The 20,578-nt window shown below is 36.1% G+C and overlaps 1 protein-coding gene across 1 annotated transcript; it reads right to left on the bottom strand.

The window, feature by feature from the left end:
* Positions 1-3,549: 3,549 nt before the first annotated feature.
* Positions 3,550-17,732, bottom strand: LOC104089100 (uncharacterized). The gene is made up of 11 exons (XM_009593919.4): positions 17,389-17,732; positions 17,092-17,167; positions 16,923-17,008; positions 8,538-8,631; positions 8,362-8,438; positions 7,456-7,583; positions 6,349-6,420; positions 5,459-5,529; positions 4,650-4,725; positions 3,951-4,094; positions 3,550-3,861 (listed from the first exon to the last, which is right to left on the bottom strand). Exons 1-11 carry the CDS (start codon positions 17,671-17,673, stop codon positions 3,819-3,821), a joined length of 1,152 nt encoding a protein of 383 aa, XP_009592214.1. The 5' UTR covers positions 17,674-17,732; the 3' UTR covers positions 3,550-3,818.
* Between the last annotated feature and the right edge of the window lie 2,846 nt (positions 17,733-20,578).

Genomic DNA, 20,578 nt, shown 5'->3' with positions numbered 1-20,578 from the left:
AATAATTTTAATAATTAAAAGTGGATAGGTAAAATATAAAAATTCAAATAAAACACATTTTATCCAAAATAAATTCAAGCCAAGTTTAAGTCAATAAAGCGACCGTGCTAGAACCACGAGACTCGGGGAATGCCTTACACCTTCTCCCCGGTCAACAGAATTCCTTACTCGGACTTTATTTTCGCAGACCAATTAATAATAGAGTCAAACCTTCCTTTGATTAGGGATTTAAATAAAAGGTGACTTGGAACACCAAAAAATCAATTCCAAGTGGCGACTCTGTAAATAAAATAATCCCTATTCAAATTTGTCACTTCAATTGGAAAAACTCTTTAACCCACAATCCATAAAATAAAAACACATATATCTTTTTTTTTTTTGGGGGGGGGGGGGGGGTAGAAAAGGGGTGTGACAAAATCTACCCTCACCGTTAGCAAAGTTTTTAAATTTGTCCTCTAACCTAACGGAAAGTCCCAAATCCCTTCTATTTACTGCAATTCTTCTCACAAATCAGTCATCTCCTTCGTGTGATTCACTAGAGAAGAAAAAGGTCCATATTATAGAAATGAGTGTGTGAAGTTACAGCATAATTATTCCTCTTGTCTTTGGTTATGCTCAAACCATAAATGAAACGCAGAATTCACATTTTATGGGTATGTCTCCAACGGAATGAGGATGAGTGAAACACCGTTGATAATTTGAAAGAGATTTATTTGATTCTTCAGGTGGTCGAAATGCATTCACTTATGAAGTTGTTACTAATATTTATTATTTTTTATGGACTACAGGAATAACAAGGCCATAGGTATCCATGTAAATGCATTCCCTTTCAGATTTGGATTTAGCATGTCATTTGATACAAATTTTGCTTGCGCAAGCACTTCTGCATGAAATTTGTGACATATAATTCTTTAGTATTGTTTGAGAAATCCTAAATTAAATGATATATTTAAATTTATGTTCAGCTTCAAAACATTCTTTCAAAGGAATATTTACTAGTGTTCTCATCCCTGAAGGTGGCGAGTTTGTTAAGTCTTCCTGCTTTAAATAATCAAGTGGAATAAGAAATCAGCCTGTCGAGGATATTTTCTTATCTGGTAGAGCACACGCAGGGATAAGTAATTTGTGAGAAAAAATTATAGTAAATAGAAGAAATTTGGGATTTGGGGGCTTTCCGTTAGATTAGAGGGCAAATTTAAAAACTTTGCTAAAGGTGAGAGTAGATTTGACCCGATAGTATAACGGAGGATAAATGTGAACAATATATCAAAGTAGAGGGGTATATTTGGCTTTTTTTCCTTTAAACAAATAAGAGTTTAACTTTTATTCACTGATAACGAAAAATTTGTTAACTTTTGTTCACTAATAAAGTTTTAAAATAAATTACACTATAAGTTCATCAGATTAAAAAATAACTATAAATAACAGTTCATAAAAAATAAGATCAGATACTTAGAAAATAAAATATGTTGCTACAATTTATGATCGATAGTGTAAAAATTATTTATATGGTTAGTTAAATCCTTAAACAAAGGTCCCATCTTATTATTTTTATTTTCTTCTTAAGGAAGAATTCGTTTGCACTTAGATAAAGGAGTAATTGTATTGCTTTATTTTCTTTCATTTTCTTCCTCTTAGTTTTTCATTTTAGTGGTTGGGGGTTTATTAGTGGTGATTGGAGTCAACCATAAAATGCTTACAAGGATAAAAGTCACAATTCAGAGAATATGCGCCAATAAAGCCTCTAAGAGATCTTAACTTTTTGAGTTGATTAGTCAAAAAGGTCACTCAACTAATGATGATTATCTACTATTTTTTGGCATAAATATACTGTGAAATTAACTTCTAAACTCTGACGGTAAGGAAAATTACACTATTGACATTAAATATAAGTAAAAGTAATTGTCTATAATAAGTGGAAGAAAAATAAGGCTAAATCCTTCAAACTTCAAAAACAAACTAGAGGAAATGACGATGTTATCATGTGGATGGTGGTGGTGGTAATGCTGACAATGACAGTGGCAGGGATCACAAGCTCTACAGTAAAAAGCAATCATAGGTAAAAAAAAGACTCCATTGGAAAGGCTGAACCGAATCAAAGTAGGAATTAGGAAAAGTTAACAACCCTTCGTAAATAGCTACCAAAGTTGAAAGTGAATTCAAGTTTTAGAGTTAGTATAAAAACATATGATTTTATTATAGGCATATATTTTAAATTTTTGTTGCTGTTTACCCTAAAAAACGGATAACAATTGAATTTATACGCGGCTTTAAGGATATATGGTTTAATTCAATACAAGTGATTCTATGACGTTAGATTAAACAAATAAAAGACGCAATAAATGGCTAAACCAATGGTAAGAGTGAGTCCGGGTTCGGTTAATGGCTTAACAGGGAACCTGCCTTCGGTTCCGAGCTTGCACTTAAGAAGAACTTTATGAACAAAAATAAGAACTTTAAATAACTTTTAGAAACAGAAAGAGCAGAAGTATATTGCCTTATTATGCGTTTTACAATGTGTCTAATGAATAATAAGGTTCCCCTTTATATAGTGGGGGAGTTTTACCCTAAGTACAATCCTAAGAAAGATAAAAATCTCCCGTTTCGCTAATAACTGATTTTCTACCGATACGGGCCGAGATTCACGCCGTGATATCTGGTTGGGCACGGACATTACGACCCTTTGTTAGTCGTGTGCGATTGTTTAATAATGCTCTCCGAAGTCTTGGGGCTCGAACCGGACCCGGAGGACGTGGTCCTGATGCCCCCGAGGGCAGGTATTTTGCTCGAGCCCCGATACGAGGGGCTCCTCGCTCTGACTCTGATTCCTTACGATCACGTCCCTGCTCCATTTGCCTCACCGGAAAACCGGGGTGCTTAGTGGGCTCAGTTTTACCCGTATACATACATATATATATATATATATACACACACACATTGTTTGAGCCTAAGCAACTAATTTTGTTTAAATAACAGAACACATAAAATCTGTCCTTTCCAAGCCTTATTATGAATGAATTGGTAATTTCACTAGAACAGTGTAATGTAGTACCCCTCACGTTTGGCTCGTGATTTTTTGCTTGTAATAATCGGTCGAGTGCTCGGTTCGCTAAATTTGCGACAATAATGGATGAAAATCATGTTCGGCTCCTCTTCACTCTACAGTAATTAGTTGTCTTCCTTCTCATTGGTACTTTCTACCCCCCCCCCCCCCCCCCCCAACCATAAAATCTTTGTGTACGTAAATGTATATGCATTTAATTTTTATACCCAAAAAAAAAGAATTTTAATTTTTATACTTGATGGAAAAAAGTCTTTGACACTATAAGGTTATTTTCAATCAACCACACATAACTATCTTTTGTAAGCTTTAGCGAGCGTCGTGGATAATCTAGAAAAGATGGTAAAGCATTGTTAAGAGTACAAATTAAAGATTTTAAAACATTTTACAGTATTACGTTACTTAAAAATCAACTAGTAAAATAATTATTTTAAGCATGAGTTAAAGTAACTCACTGTGAAGATTAAATTACACTAATACAGAAACTCTTTGGACATAACTTCACATCCATATATCTGTATAGGTCATTGGCAATGTAAACGCACGCAATCTAATACGAGTTCAACCATTATTTTTTGCCGTTACACACGATTGCCTTTACATTTCAACTAAAAGGGCTAATTTTCGCAATTTTTGAGTTGTCATAATCATAATAATTCCACTATGCTTTTCAAATTAGTAAAGAGGGCACCTTAAACACTGCTGCAAGTTGAATAACATATGGAGTAGTTGAAAATCCATGGTTGAAGGTCATGCATCAACGGAAAAACATTCTAAGAGCATCAACTACTTTCTCCGGCCTGTCAAAAGAATGCAGCTCTGACTCGTGAAAACTCTCTTCAGTTACATGAGCTAATATCCATATAAGTAAAAGGCTGAAATCTATTACCAGTCCTCTTGTGGCATATGGCCAGCACCTTCAATCAGCTTAAGCTTGACAGAATCGGGATTTCCCTTCTGAAATTCCTCCGCAACTGATTGCGGGAGATACTTATCCGATATTCCCCAAGCAACTAAAATTGGTTTATCCCAGCTGAAAGTAACAGACCGAGTTCCCATATTCCCCAGAAGGAAGAAAAATCAGCATCAGAAGCAGTTAGAACTTTGATATATTTGGAATAGTAAAGACCTTTAGTCATTGTCATATGCTGGCATGTGTCAAGTATAGGAAGTCACTGGTGTCCTTAGAGGTATAATTAAGGTAGAACAAGACATACAATTGAAATTAATAATTGAACTACATCTAATATGTGCAAAGCAAACAGGCAACATTCATTAGCTCTTGAAGTAAGACTGAGCTTCTGCACTTCTTCACATAAAAAAGTGAAGCCACGTAGCTAACATAGTTTATGACATCTAGTCAACAATTTGCCTAAATGTAGGGAAAGCAACAACAGAGCAAGAAAAACAATTTGGATTTAGAATATCAAACTCTATCACTGCGCAACTTTGACAATTACAAGGATTGAGCCTTGTTGCTTGCTCTCAGGAATAAACCTAATATGCACAGTGAAGACATACCAAACTGCTATATACACAACTTCATGCAAACAGGCATAACTAAAGAAGATGAAAGTAGATTAAATACCTTCCAGATGCAAAACCGGATGATATTTGACTTGCAATCTCACTGAAATTAGCTTTTCTTGCTGCTTCCAGTAAAGCTGAGATTTCAAAGCACACAGTTCTCAGACTAGGGATTAGTCAATAAAACATGATTAGAAGTTTTAAAGATTGTAATGTTTCTTCAAATACACTTTTTATAATCCCAAGTACTTAAAAGATAAATTTTGCTGCAAAAATCTTTAGACTTCTAAAAAAACTAAGACGTGGTGTTCTCTAAGCAGTACATAATCACTTTGTTTCATTCTTCATAATAATGAGTTCTCTGGTGCATGACTTCATGCCTCATTCGATACTACTAGGCTTAATAAACCTTGAAAGCACAGGACTCAGCTGGTCATGAATGTCCACTATCTGTTCTGGAAATTCAAACACTTTCTTGTATGAATTATTTTTCTTGTATATCTTTGATCAGAGGCATTAACGTTAATGGACGATCAAAGGGTTGCTAATCTTTTTGATAGCCGTCAAAGAACGGTGTTTATATGGCGTTTAGCGCATGAGTGTAACTATCATATAATCAAATTTAAGTGGAAAGGTACAACCCCTTGGGAGATCCGAAAGATGAGGTGGACGGCATGGCCCCCAAAAGCATGTTCGAGAATTCGGTAAACACTTCCTTCAGGAGCGACGATATGTGTATTGCAGCAAAGTTTTGCTAGATGATTAAGCATGTTAAGCCAAAATAAATAAGGCTTGAAATGAAAGAGAATAAGAACATATACAGCTATATCTGTTTCTGAAAAGTTGTAGAACAAGATGCAGGTAACAAACCAAATCCAGGTCCACTGCTTGCCAAATATGGTAGCCGGTACACGTCAGCCTTCTCCAGCTTTAAGACGTAGCTGTCATGGTAGCATTTTGTTACATAAGAAAGTTGTAGGCCATGATTAAGATTAAGTGGAGGATAATAAATTTCTAGTACATTAAAATCTATAGCAACTTTTCATGCCATAGTTTATATATTTATTTTGTATTCGCATGGGGATTTGGTATAGTCAATGTGAACAAATTCAAACTTCTTCGTAGTCCCCTTGCAAGGTTATAAATTGGTGTTAATATTCAAGGTAACAGTGCATTAGCTCCAACTTCTAAGATTATCAACTCATGTGGATTCTCAAAAGCCATAATCCATGGATACAAGTGATTAGACATGCAGGAAAATAATGTAGCTATCTATGCTCAGTTCTAATAGGGGGTTAGCTGTTTGAAGATAAATTTCAATGAGCATGATAGAGGATTTTCCTTCGCATATCTATCCACATTGGCCAAAAGTACAAAAGAGCAACATGGAAGTGTGAGGGAGATGAGAGAAGAGAGAACAACCAACACAGAACAAGGTACCAGGTTTTTGTATTCTTATGGTAAAGGCGAACCGCAGAAAATAGCTTTGTAAAATGTAGTTACTCATAGGAACTGGGGAGTGCATCACCAATTCTTCTATTTAGTAGGTCCATTACCATGATATCACTAAACATTAGATGTCAATATTATTGCAAGTTCAGAAAGAGAATTTTGAGGATTCAGTGTTTTGTATCCTTAATACTTTCTGTTCTAAAACATAGGCGAGTATAGCAACTAATTAACATCAATCGAAGTGGTAAAAATCATACAGATCTAATTCAAAAAATTCTCAAATTGTAAGATGCATTTTGGATACCTACGCGCTACCTGCTTCAATAAAGCGCTCTGCCATTACTGCATTCTGGGAAGTAAATTCACCAAAGAAGGGAATTCTAGTACATAAACAAAGAAGAGAAGTTCAATTAGAAAATAGTTAAGTGACAGTTCAGTTAAAAAACAAGCAGTTAAATGAACACAGAACATCTCAAAAGCAATGAAGCAAACTTCTCTTCATGAACAGAAGAACAGACAGCAAAAAAACAAGAATTTTCCTCTATATATGTTGATTAGCAGTATCCACTGAGGTGTTATGAATCACAACCTCTTGTGGTATCTTGAGAAAACTACTCATGTCCTGAGTAGAGGAAGAAAGATAAGCACAGCATGTTAGAGATACAATATGAGGAACAAAACAGCTTCTACCTAGTTCCCATGATATTATATAGATAACTACACATTTATGTATATGTAGGTTTGTGATGGCGAGCATGCCGAAGTGCTGCAACCAAAATATTTTGGAGTTTAAAGTTCTTTGTTGTTAAAACAATAAAGGGCCACCTCAAATAGAAAGCTCAATATAATAGAATCCCAGTCTGTGTTAATATTACGCGTGGAAGACAAAAACCAGGGGTTTTTCTGGGTTTTTATGGGTCATTTCCTTGACAAAAGTGAGATCCTAGCAACACCAGATCTCTGAGAAACATCATGCTTTCATGTCATCTTGATGAAAATTCAGGTTGACCAGATATATTGAAGCTATTTTTAATAGCCTAACTTCATTCTTTACTAATATGGAGTAAAAGGGTACAGAACATTTTTCACATGTACACATAACACATGCCCCTTAAGCAAAGTGAAGCATCTAAGTTGAAATCATTCAGTTTGATGCCCTGTAGTTTTCAGTTTCCTACATAAAGGGCATATTAAACGTAAATACAATTAGGAGGCTAACTTCCCCAGAAATATTGCATTCACTTCTGGTGAAAGATGAAAAAATACTAAAGACCCAAAAAGGGCACAGAGGGCTTCCAATTACGGATTTGAATACCATAATATGTGAAAAGAGCAGTCAATATTCTTGCAACAATTAAGAGCAGTCAATGTACCATGAGATGCAAGCAATTGATTAACTACACAGACAATGAAACCTGAGCTGCTGAAAAAGTCCAGGAATAGGTGAAGAAACAGTCAGTGGAGTGTTCAGAATTGCAAGCTTTGATATTTTACTGGGATTTTTCAAAGTCCAAGTCAATCCGTATGAACCCACAAGGAATCCCTACAAATATATTATCAAATAAAGTTAAGCACCTGAGCAGAAATTCAAAAATTTTGCTTCTATTTTAAGAAATTGATAACTTATAAAACCATCTACAAATGCAAGAAACCTAAAATTATAACAAGCAAGAAATGCAGTAAAATAGCTTTTAAAGTGCAAGAAAGCTGATTATATTTAAGATAAATACTTGGTGCCTCATTGGGGCAGTGATCGACAGTTTACATAGAAGGGTAGTTCTTTTAGGTTGTCATGTGCACACCAAAAACTTCTCGAACACAACACTTTCAACAAAATTTTCCTATCTGTCTCATGTCCTTTATTTTGAATATGGTCATTTCCCTGTCTGACGATGCATACTTCAGTATTGGCACTTGTTTAGTATCACTTCAATTCGTTGATAGCAAAAATAACAGATAAGAAGCATTTATTAATTAGTTCACACTTCTATTCATTTCTATATATCCTTCTGTTAAAAAAAATTATTCACAGACTGAATTTCAGTATTAACAAAAAGAAAAAATTTCTTGGTTAATCAAACTCTAATATGTAGGAGAATTGATAATTTATAACCTCCCATAATAGAGGCCAATAGCTAATCATGCAGCTACGTAGAGTAAAAATTCACAAAGACAAAAATCTATTAGAAAAAGAAAATTTTCTTCCTAGTTCAACCAAAATCTACACCATCCACTATCGTCCTATACTGACCAGTGCCAATAATATTCTTCGATATGTAACATAAAATTTTCAATCCCAGCTTGGTTAATGTCACTCAGACCTGAACTACGAGGAAAAATGGAGACGTCACTCCCAGGACTTCAAGTAACTTCTCGAACTCTTCATGGAACTCTTTCTCTGCCAGTAAAATTGTTCAGAACTTCATAATGTTTCCTGGTTAAGAAAACAACACTCAGATGAAGTAAACTGAAGTTTAAAGTGAGAAGGCCTCGATACCAGTGTAGTCGAAACCATAACCAGGTTGTGGCTTATCACTAAATCCAAATCCGATCCAGTCAGGTGCAAAGCAGTGAAACCCAGAATCCGCCATCTAGCCAGAGAGAAAAATCTTGTTGTTGAACAATAAAGACCAACATTATCAAGAAGATAAAAAGATTGAGAGATATTCGGAACAGATAAAACTGAAGAACAAGTTATATGGTGATTAGACGAATTCCTCATGCTTCTGACCAGGATCACATTCATATCTTTTAAGTCTAAAGATGATAACAGCGAAAAGACAGTAAGAAAATCAATAAAATTACCAAATCATCTTATGTAAGTTCTCCTCAAGAAGGAATTCTTTAAAATATCATACCACCTGCCTTTTGAACATAGTCAGTTCGTCAAGTATCTATTTTAAGAGCATCCCCATAAATTTTCTGGATCTTGCAGAGAGGCATCCTCTAAAACTCGGATAATAATCGAAAACTACTCCACTACATTCGTGATTCACACCATTTTAAAAGACATTATTTGATTGAGATGCCGTGGTGCATGTTATTTTTTTTTTGAATTGATAACATTAGTATATATTAATAAAGTCAGTACATAGGTTGTACTGGGAACCATATTTACAGGTAAATGCTAGCTGGATGTGCTAGTGTGCAGTCCCAGCAAGATCCTAGTATGTCTAGGATTGACAGTGTATCTTCTGTGTAAATCTGTTTACACCAAAAACAAAAAAGAAGAATACAATTAAGTTTGATCTTCTGCAGTGAGTTGCTTCTGTCTTCAAAACATCTAGCATTCCTTTCTTTCCAAACTGTCCACCAGATGCATGCTGGAACAGTCCTCCATCTATCTCTGTTAGTTGCTTCAGCTCCAGCTTCTTCCCAACTAAAAAGAACTTCTGTAATCCTGCAGGGCATTGTCCATGAAATACCCCTTAGACTAATAAAAAATTTTCATAGTTGGTCTGTTATCTTGCAGTGTATAAATAGATGGCTAACTGTCTCCGCATTTTCCCCGCATAGAAAGCATCTTGAACACAAAGAGATTCCTCTCTTTATGAGATTATCCTGGGTTAAGACAACCTCCTTTGCTAGTAGCCAAGTGAAACAAGCTACCTTATAGGGAATCTTGGTTCTCCATATATGCTTCTATGGCCAATCATTTATCTGTATATCACTTTGATTCAAAATCTTATATGCTGCCTTCACCTGATAGACCCCTCTATTGTGCCTCTGCCACCAAAGTGAGTCCACCCCTTCCTGTATTCCTTTGAATGCTTTCAGCTTGTTGTAGAGGTCAGTTAGTCTTGCTATCTCCCAATCATATAACAGTCTTCTAAGGGTGAGTTCCCAGCCTTGAGAAGTTCACATTTCAGCTACTGTCTTCTGTTGGTTTTGTGCCAAACCAAACATATCAGGGTAAAGTTCCTTTAGGCATCTATGTCCCAACCAGTTATCATTCAAGAATGATGTTTTCTTTCCATTATTCACTCTAATGAAAGTGTGATTCTTCATTGTAGGCCAAAGTGCCCTGATGGATTTCCACACACTAACTCCATATGATGTGCTGACTTTCTTTGACACCCAGTTATTTTCCTCACCATACTTAGCTTTGATCACTTTGCTCCATAAGTTTTGGGATTCTTGAGAATATCTCCATAGCCATTTCATTTTGAGAGTCTTGCTTTGATTCTTCAAGTTTCTGATTCCCAGACCACCTTGCCTTTTCGCCACTGTGAGGGATTTCCATTTGACCAAATGGAAGACCTTTTGTTCCTTATTCCCCTGCCAAAGGAATGATCTTCTGAGTTTGTCTAATCTCTGTATAACTCCAGCTGGAATTGGGAACAAAGACATCATGTAAGTAGGAAGTGAGTCTAATACTGAGTTGATTAAGACTAGCCTTCCCCCCATTGATAGATATTGTGCTTTCCACCTTGACAGCTTCTTCTCGCATTTTTCAATAACTGAGTTCCAAATCTCTTTGGATTTAGATCTTGCACCCAACGGCATCGCAAGGTATATAGTAGGTAGAGACCCTACTTTTCCTCCCAGTACAAATGTCAGTTGCTCCATATTATAAACTTCATTAATGGGATAAATGTGGCTCTTTCTCCAGTTGATGTGGAGTCCTGAGATTCCCTCAAACAGAACCAAGATAATCCTCAGAAACCTCAGTTGCTCCTCTTCGGCATCACAAAAGACTAGAGTATCATCAGCATATTGGAGATGTGTGATCTCTAGACTGTTTGATCCATTCCTGTCAACCTCAAAACCTTTAACCCATAAATTGACTTTAGCTGCCTTAATCATGTTGTTCAGGCCTTCCATGGCTATAATGAAAAGGAAGGGAGATAAGGGATCACCTTGTCTTAGACCTCTATAAGCAGGGAAGAAGCCTTCAGGAGATCCATTTATGAGAATGGAGAATCTGACAGTAGAGATACAAAATTTTATCCAATTGACCCATTTCTGTCCAAAACCCCTTTGTTCTAACATTTTCAGCAGAAATCTCCAGTTGACATGATCATAAGCCTTCTCAATATCTAGTTTACATAGAATTCCTGGTTTTTTCTGTTTGATTCTTGAGTCCACAGCTTCATTAGCAATCAATACTGCATCCATTATTTGTCTTCCTTTGATAAAAGCCATTTGTTGAGCATCTACTAGTTTGCCTACCACCCTCTTAAGTCTTTCAGTCAAGACTTTTGAGAGCAGCTTGTAGAAACTCCCAATCAGACTGATTGGCCTGAAATCTCTCAATTCTTTGGCCCCCGTTTTCTTTGGAATCAGAGCTATGTATGTTGCATTGAAGCTTTTCTCAAACATCTCCTGGGAATGAAAGTTGTTGAAAGCCTCCATGATGTCCTGCTTCAAAATATCCCAGTACTTAATGAAAAAGCCCATTGTGTATCCATCAGGACCTGGGGCCTTGTCACTTGCACACATCTTCAGGCAGCTCAGGACCTCTTGCTCTTCAAATTTGCTTTGTAGAGACTCCTTCTCTAATTCTGAAATTATGGGACAATTGTCGAAATTGGTTGCAGGTCTCCACTCTTCAGGTTCTGTGTATAACTTCTTGTAGAATTCAATGATCTCATTCTTTATTCTGTTTGGCTCCTCCACTGTTTCATCTTGAATCACTAGTTGGTCAATATGGTTGCATCTCTTGTGTGCATTAGCAGTGCGATGGAAAAACTTTGTATTTCTATCTCCTTCTTTGAGCCACAGGGCCCTTGATTTCTGTCTCCATGCATTTTCTTCATTCTTGAGGTGATCCTCAAATTCCATGAGGATAGTTGCCTTCCTCACTGATTCCTCCTCTGCCAGAGCTCTTGATTGTTGTGTTGCATCAAAATCTGTCAATTGACTCAGCAGTTTTGATTTTTGCATTCCCAGATTTCCCTTACAACTTCTGCTCCATTCTTTTAACTTACCTTTGAGAACTTTTAGTTTGCAAGCTAAAATATAGTCTGGTCTTCCTGAAAATTCAAAAGAAGACCATCAATTCCTGATTCTGTCATCAAAACCTTCGGAATTCAGCCACCAAATTTCAAACTTAAAGTACGATTTATCTTGCTCCCAAGCACCACAACGTAGGGCCACAGGGGTATGGTCAGAGATCAGCCTTTGTTGGATAGTTTTCTTGATATTTCTGAAGCTATCATCCCATTCTTCTGAAATTAGAAATCTGTCAATTCTTGAAGCAGTGGTATGATTATCCCATTTGAACCAAGTGTAGGAGCCTCCTTCGAGTTGAAGATCTATCAACTCCATGTCTTCTATAAAATTTGAGAATTCCACCATCTCACTGGACCTCCTCGAGCAGTTCCGTTTTTCAGAGGGGTACCTTGTGACATTAAAGTCACCACAAACTGCCCAAGGGCCTTCCATCAGGCCCCTCACTGCACCAATTTCCCTCCATACTGTTCTTCTTTCTATTCTGCAATTAGGAGCATATACCCCTGTTATATGACATTGGAAGTTCTGTAAAAGAGCCTCGAACTTGCATGTCAAAGTGTATGCACCAATCTGTAACACCTCCCCTTTCCATACTCTGCAATCCCATAGTAACAAAATTCCCCCTCTCGTGCCACTAGCTTCTAAACATGCATACCTCACCCATCTCCCACCCCAAATTTGACTGACAATTTCCTTGATTTCCCCCTCCAATTTTGTCTCTTGCAGACAAATAATGTCTGTCTTCCAATTGTACTCTTGACTCTTTATGATCTCCCTTTTCTTCTTGTCATTTAATCCCCTTACATTCCATGTTATTAAATTGATCTTCATATTGTAATAATAGACAGATCTTTTTCCCTATTTCTTTTCCCATCACTCTTAAATTTGACATCAAAAGAGGCCAAACCTTTTAGTTCCAGTGAGCCTTTGAACCTTTGTTTCTTCACCTCCACCTCTGTCTCCAATCTTCTGACTTGTCTACAGTTGTCAATTTGCATGAGTAACTCCAGTTCTTCTTCTTCGTGGCCTTGAAAATCTATTCCGAACATTTTTCCCAATTTAATCATATTCTGATGTACCCACAGTGTCGCATCCATCTCTTTTTCCATTACTGAATTGTGGTGTTGTACTGAGAGAGGAGTAACCTCCTCCACCTCCCAATTTTGATCAGAATTGAGGTGACATAACTGCTGTTGGTGCTCCAATCTGGTATCAACTTGATCTTCCCCCATTTTCATGCATATAGTATCCTCCCCTGCCTTCTGTCTCGATTTTCTTGTCTCTGTTACACATTCTGGCTGGTCGCAGTTCATGTGTGGTATTGCATGTGCCATAATTTCAAGATTTGCAGTGGGAATTGGATCCCCTGCGTTGGTTTCTTGAATTTTCGAGCAAGAGGCGCTGCTCAGTTCCTCAATAAAAGGCGTCATTCTTTTTTCTTCAGTGGGATCACGTAAAAGGTCATTAAAAATGACCTGGGCTGCAGAATCAGGCCCATTTAATTTCAACTCAGTATTTGGATCATTAAGGCCCAGATCAATTGTATTAAAACTTGGACCTTGCATGTGTTGCACACGTGCCTTTCCCTTATTTTTAATTTGCAATACAGTACACCCCATGTTCTCGCCCATCACGTCTATAGCTGTTTGACTGCCTTTATCCATTAGCTGCTTATAGGGTTCCTTTGTCCACTGGTTTCTTGTGAGTTTCGTTTCTTTATCTTCTCCGACGTTGTCTAGGTTTTCCGACGACTTCAGTTCAAATCTTGCCTGTTTTTCAGCCCATATTGGAATGAAAAATCTGATCCCTTCTCTTTCAATCACAATCTCATTAGGTATCTTTCTGTCATCACCAGCAATTTGAACTCTGGCCCACTTGAGATGGTTTTTGAGATCAGTTTCTTCTTCAGTAGCTATCCATCCCCCGCAGAGATTTCCTATTTCTTTGAAGATCTTTTGTGACCACAGATATAGGGGAATCCCCATGGCTCTAATCCAGCAGGTTTTCACAATTTGAGAGTTTGGTATGCAACCAACAGTGTAGTTCCACCATTCCAGATGAAACTTGAACTTTTTCCATCTCCATTCTCCTTGAAGAATCTGCTCAGCCATGTATCTATTCGGAAATTCGAATAGAAACATGTTACCAGTCATCTCATATGTGTTGACCCCAAAGGCTTTGTTCCATAAAGCAGTAGCCCATCGCCTTATGTCTGCTAATGAGGGTCTCTCGGTGATTTCCTTCCCAAAGTACCCAATAATGCATCTCTCGGTGATTTCCATCTTTTCAGCAAACCAGTGTCCTCCATTCCGGGTGGTTCCAAACCCAATAATGCATCTTTTCAGCAAACCAGTGTTCTCCATTCCGGGTGGTTCCAAAATAGAGATATCTCCTTTTTTTGTACTGACATCTGCCTCTCGGAGAGTATTGGATTGCCATTTAATCTCCTTAACTGCTTTGACATAAGGGTAGTTATCCACCGTGTTTCTGGGTGGTACTGTGACATTCAGCTTGGGAGCATAATAAATGAATCTTTCTATCTTAAATGCTATGTCTTTCCAGCCTGCATTCGAGGCCAACTCTGGGATAATAATGACTGATCTTCCTTCTCCCTTTAATGACAAAATACTCATATACCTTCCATGGGCATTGAATTTCCTAGTACATAAATATTCTGTTAGTTGGTCCCTATTTTTCCATCTCTTTACTAAATTCTTGTGGCCTTTCGATGCTTCTTTAAGTACGTAGCAAATCTATTCCATTGTCTTTCTGCCCATGGATGAGCGTCTCATCATATTGCGACTTCTCTCCACCCATTCAAACCATATGTCTTTGTTGGAATTCCATCTGGTGATATCGAAAGATTTGAAGCCGGCATTGAAGTATATCCTGTTTTCTCCCATATTAGTGCTAACTTCTACTTAGGTTATGTGAAAAAAGGAGGTTTGGTAGTAATCACAGTGGGTGAATACTGATTTAGAAGAAAGAAATGTTAGATTCCGCCGGAATCTGATGTTTAATGGCTGGAAAAAGAAAGAGACGTCGGAATTTGGTGAAACCGAAACAGGAAGGCTCGGAAAATCCTCGAGAGGAGGTTGTCTGAAGAAAAAAGTTTGAAAAGTCGCCGGAAAAAGTCACACGCGTCGGCGCGTGGCTGAGATCTCGCCGGAAAAGCACGCGAGTTGGCCGCGCGTGAGGGCGCGTGAGGGCTCGTTTGCCGGTTAACTTCACTGGGGTTTGGACGCGGGAAGCTTGGCTCTTGGTGGGGATGGTGTAGTCTTAGGAGGAAGAAGGGAGAGAAGAGTTTCGGGAAGCGTGCCTGGGAGCATCTTCTAAGTTCAGATGTCTGGTGCATGTTATTTACAGATGGTATTGTATTGATTGACGAGACGCGAGGCGGTGTGAACGTGAGGTTAGAGGTGTGGAGGCAGACCCTGGAGTCTAAAGGTTTCAAGTTGAGCAGGACCAAGACAGAATAGTGGTGAGACTCAGGGAAGGGGGAAAGGAGGTGAGGCTGGACTCACAAGTCATTCCTAGGAGAGGAAGTTTTAAGTATCTTGGGTCTATTATTCAGGGGGATGGGGAGATTGATAAAGATGTCACACATCGTATTGGGGCAGGATGGATGAAATGGAGACTCGCTTCTGGTGTTTTGTGTGACAAGAAGGTGCCACCAAAACTTAAAGGTAAATTCTACAGAATGGTGGTCAGGCCTACTATGTTGTATGGAGCTGAGTTTTGGTCTGTGAAGATCGCTCATGTCCAGAAGATGAAGGTAGCAGAGATGAGCATGTTGAGATGGATGTGCGGGCACACCAGGTTAGATAAGATTAGGGATGAGGTTATTTGCGACAAGGTGGGTGTGGCCCCTATTGAGGACAAGATCGGGAAGCGAGGCTTAGGTGGTTTGGACATGTGAGGAGGAGAACCACAGATGTCCCGGTGAGGAGGTTGACATTGGAGGGCCTACAGAGGTAGGTAGGCCGAAGAAGAAGTGGGGAGAGGTGATTAGGCAAGACATGGCGCAGCTTCAGCTGACCGAGGACATGATCCTTGATAAGAAGGTGTGGAGGTCGAGGATTTGGGTAGTAGGGTAGGTGATCTAGATTGTTCATACCGGTAGTATTAGTACGCACTCTCACATTCTGTTGGTAGTAGGTTTCTTTGACTACCCGTCGTTTTCTTTCATTTTGATCATCTTATTATCGTGTTGTTTTTATGCTGCTTTTACATGGCTTTTTGGTGTTGTTCCTCCTTGTCTATCTCTTAATTAATGTGATACTTATGTTTTCCTGAGCCGAGGGTCTATTGGAAATAGCTTCTCTACCTTCACAAATGTAGGGCTAAGGTCTGCGTACACACTACCCTCCTCACACTCCACGATGTGGGATAATACTGGTATGTTGTTGTTGTTGTATTTGATTGAGATGGATTGTAAGAAGTTCATTTTGACTTATACATTATATAATTATGGAAGAAGAAAATACTATATTAAAAGTTGGTTTGAGAACAGAAATTTAAAATTGAATAGGTCATGAATTTCATAGAAAGATTGTCTCAAAATAGAAAATACTAAAGTAATGACCGAAAAGTTAGTGTGACAAAGAAAACATCACGTCAACTTTAAAAATTTGCTTAGTGAATTTAAATATTCTTGAAAGTTGTGAAAATTTTAGAAAAAAATTAAAAGGTATCAAACAATTCGGAACATCCCAAAGTAGAAAGAATGCCATAAAAATTGAGATGCATGAAGTGCTAAGTAAATGTGAAATATAATACTAGCAAGTTAATACTATGACTAATAATTCACTAAATAGAAATAGGCACCACAAAAAGAGCCAAGGTCCTTATCAGTCCTGACTATCCTATACTGTTAGCAAAAATTTCTAACTCCAAAGGTAGTGAAATCTAATATCAGAATTAGAACCTGAGACATAACAACTCGATAGCTGTATGATTGTGTTGGAGCTCCATGGAGAAATATAACTGTCCCGCGTCTGCTTTCAGGTGATCCTGCAATGGGCAAACTTGAACATTTTAAAGTCCTTCAACTACAAACAAAATCAATTCAACCAGAATGCAAATAAAAATCTCACCTGTTTCTCTCACAAACCACCTAAATTTTCCTGATTTGACATATGATCCGTATTCCTTTCCTTTGTCTTCAATTCTCTACACGAAATAATCACTAAGTTCCTTCAATGATTTCTGCGAAGAATTTCAGGCTGGAACTAGTAATTTACGCTAATGCAGGTTTAATTTCACGCGTGGCAACTAAACTCTACCCATTTTATCAGTAAATTCACAAGACTACTTTTTGTATCATTAAAGTCACTAAACTTTAGCCTGTTGTATCAGTAAAGTCACAAAATTAAGATAGGAAATTGAGTTACGTAAAGCATTTGGCCGACGTTTCCGTCCTCGGCGGGACTCTCAGGCATCTGAATTGCACTTCGGCTAGACGGATTGTCAGTGACAAAACCGAACGGGTTGAATGCCGGTTTATCATCGTCTTTCTCTGAAGAAGCTCTCGTGAGAACCGGAAGTGCCGATCCGGTTCTGCTTCTGCTTGTCCATAGCTTTCTGAAATGGCCGGTGAAGTCAGCCGACGACGAATTAGAAGTGGAACCGACAAAGCATAGAGCAGACGGAGAAGGGGAGAGAAGAGAGAGTGTCATCGTAATGAGTGGAGGGAGTTTGAATCCAACGAACACCACTAGCTTTTTATTGATTCTTTATTGCGTGGAAAATAAAATGGATAAATCTTAAATGCAACTGTTAAATAGGCTTTCGAACATGCATATTATTTGCAAAATATTGAAATAAGTTCTATTTATACTTTAATAATTGCTTTTAAAAGTATGTCAATTATTTCAATTTCTACTTAAACTGGAAATTTCAAAGTTGAACAATTGCTTTGAGAGGTATTTTAATTAAAATAATAATTTTCACAATAATTTAGAATTTTAAGGAAAATGTATATGTAACCAAATTATTCTCTTTAAGTTAAATAACTAACTCTTTAACTTTAAGCAAATATTGTAAGTAGACCCTAAATTTCATTGGTAGTCCTCAATTTGCATATTCTTCTACTTGGGCGTGCACCGAAGTTCAATAATAAATTGTGGATTAGCGTAAACACCACTCAATTTGTGATAGAGTAGTATATACCTTTGAAATCTAAACTAGAGATTTTGAGTTTGAGATTTAAGAATCTAATCGCCGAAAAGGTTTACTCTCAAAGTGGGACTTTCTAACACAAGATCGGACTAATCAAACCTCAAAGCAAATACTGAATACTGAATAAAGAATTAAAATATAATTAAGAAAGTGGATGCATCGGCACTCACTTTAACCTGTACATGTAATTAAGAAAAGTATAATATTGTCACAAAAATTGTGGATGCATATTGTAAATATATCATAAATTTTAGTGTTTGGAGTGAAAATACTATATTTGATTCACACTTCAGAGAAACTTGAACAACATATAATATTTTTTTTCCAGTCGACATGTAATATGTTTTCATTTTATAAAAGTTAGGCTGCTCATTAATTTTAAGAAGGATAAAAAGGAAGAGCAATATGTTCATCTAAAGTTAGTTCATGACTTTATAGCATACAATAGAATCACAGTTCTTTGATCATCGTCTCAAGCGTTGTGTTGGCTAACATAAAGATCTATAAGCTAGCTTGTTTACTGAATCATTTGATTACTTCAAAAATATGTATCAAAGAAAAAATAAAAACAACTTACAAAAAAAATTCATCATTAATTATGAAACAAGTTTAAAGGAACTTAGTACAACGAAAGATACGATGTAAACACGTAAAAAATTTAGGACATGATCACATGATATTTCAGTATCCGCTAGGTTTGTTTTGGTTGTTTGTTTTTGTTTTCCATACCAATACTAGTATTATTATTTTAGTATTTTCTTATTTTTGGTGTCCAGTGGCATCTTTTGTCCCCCTGCAGCCCTGCTTGGTTATATTAATGCTTTGTATTGTTGTAAATATTTTTTCTTTAGTGTTTCTGACATGACCTCCTTATTACTGTTCTCTTGTTCAAATCTGATTAGAATTATTTTGAAAACAGTATCTCTATAGTCTACCCCACAAGGAAGGGTAAGGTCTGCATACTCTTATCCTACCATATCCCACAATGTAAAATTACACTATGTTGTTATTGCTGTTAATCACATGCCATATTAATTTTTTTCTTAAATGCTAAGATTAGTCTAAAACTCGTGCATACATTACCCATTTCCTCGAAGATAAAAACAAGCGGATCAACCATGTGAAAAATAGAAACAACGTGTCAAGTAATTTGTATGTGATTGGCACACGCATCACTTAAACTTGTTTTCTATAGGTTTCTTTTAAGTTTGCCCTTGCTTTTTAATCCTTTATTAGTACTAGAACCTGCGCGAGAATAATTTGACAAAGTATTAATCTTATAAAATTATGATCTAATATATCATATTATTATAATAAATATTAGTTGTTATTTTATTATTTAATATAGTGTGTAGAAATATAACAAAATCTATACAAAATCAAAAGATACACATCATATAAAAATAAATTGTTTGTTTCTTATTTATTCTTTATTAAATTAACAAGTATTTAGTACTATACATTTACTAATGTGACTTTTTATTAACTTGTCAATTGGCTTAATAGTTTGATACTACTTCTCTTTTAATATAACATAGATATATATACTTTCTTACTATGAAAATATTTTTATTTTTCTAAATTTATGTTATATTGTTCAAAATTTTCAACTGTCTAAATTTATCAATAATTTTTTGAGTGGTATTTATTTATCTTTTACTTCTTAATTAATTCAAAATATAAATATTATAAAATTATCTTTATCCCCCTTTGTTCGTACATTCTTTTCTACTGTAATATTTGATTAGTTTTCTCATTTTGTAGTTTACTGAGAATTTAAATAATGTAATAATTTTTTACTAAATTATAATTTTGAATTCGTCAAGGGTATAAAGAGATAAGCCTTTTATTATTTTAATAAATAAAATCTACCAATATTTTTACTAATTATTAATTTGTGTTATATATATAATATGCTTATCTTATGAAATTATTTTTCATTATGAAATTATGAGTTCAATTTATTAACTAAAATTTCCTACATCAGAAATTTAGTTAGTACATATATTTTTACGCTATCGCATGTTTTTTTTTATAGTATTCTTCCTTTATAACTATTTTTTTATTATGATTTTGGTTATGTGTATAAGTACGACTTTTCTCATCACAGTTCTAATTATAAGTCTTATGTTTTTATATTTTTCCACAAATTTAGATTTTTTTTTGTTCCATTTATCTAATTATATTATCCATTACTGAATATTATTAAATTATCATATGAATTTTAATAAATTATCAGTTTAATATAATACAATGAATATAATTTTGTATTACTCTTGATTTAACTTGAGTTTTTCGTGTATGACTTTCTCATAATTATTTTGATATTTAAATTTATCAATAATATTTTTGAGTACTATTTATTTACTTAATTTTACCAAATAAATTTAAAGTATGGATAGA

This window comes from Nicotiana tomentosiformis, chromosome 6 (genome assembly GCF_000390325.3).
Source record: "Nicotiana tomentosiformis chromosome 6, ASM39032v3, whole genome shotgun sequence".
Lineage (NCBI taxonomy): Eukaryota > Viridiplantae > Streptophyta > Magnoliopsida > Solanales > Solanaceae > Nicotiana > Nicotiana tomentosiformis.
This window is presented reverse-complemented; position numbering and strand designations above follow the sequence as displayed.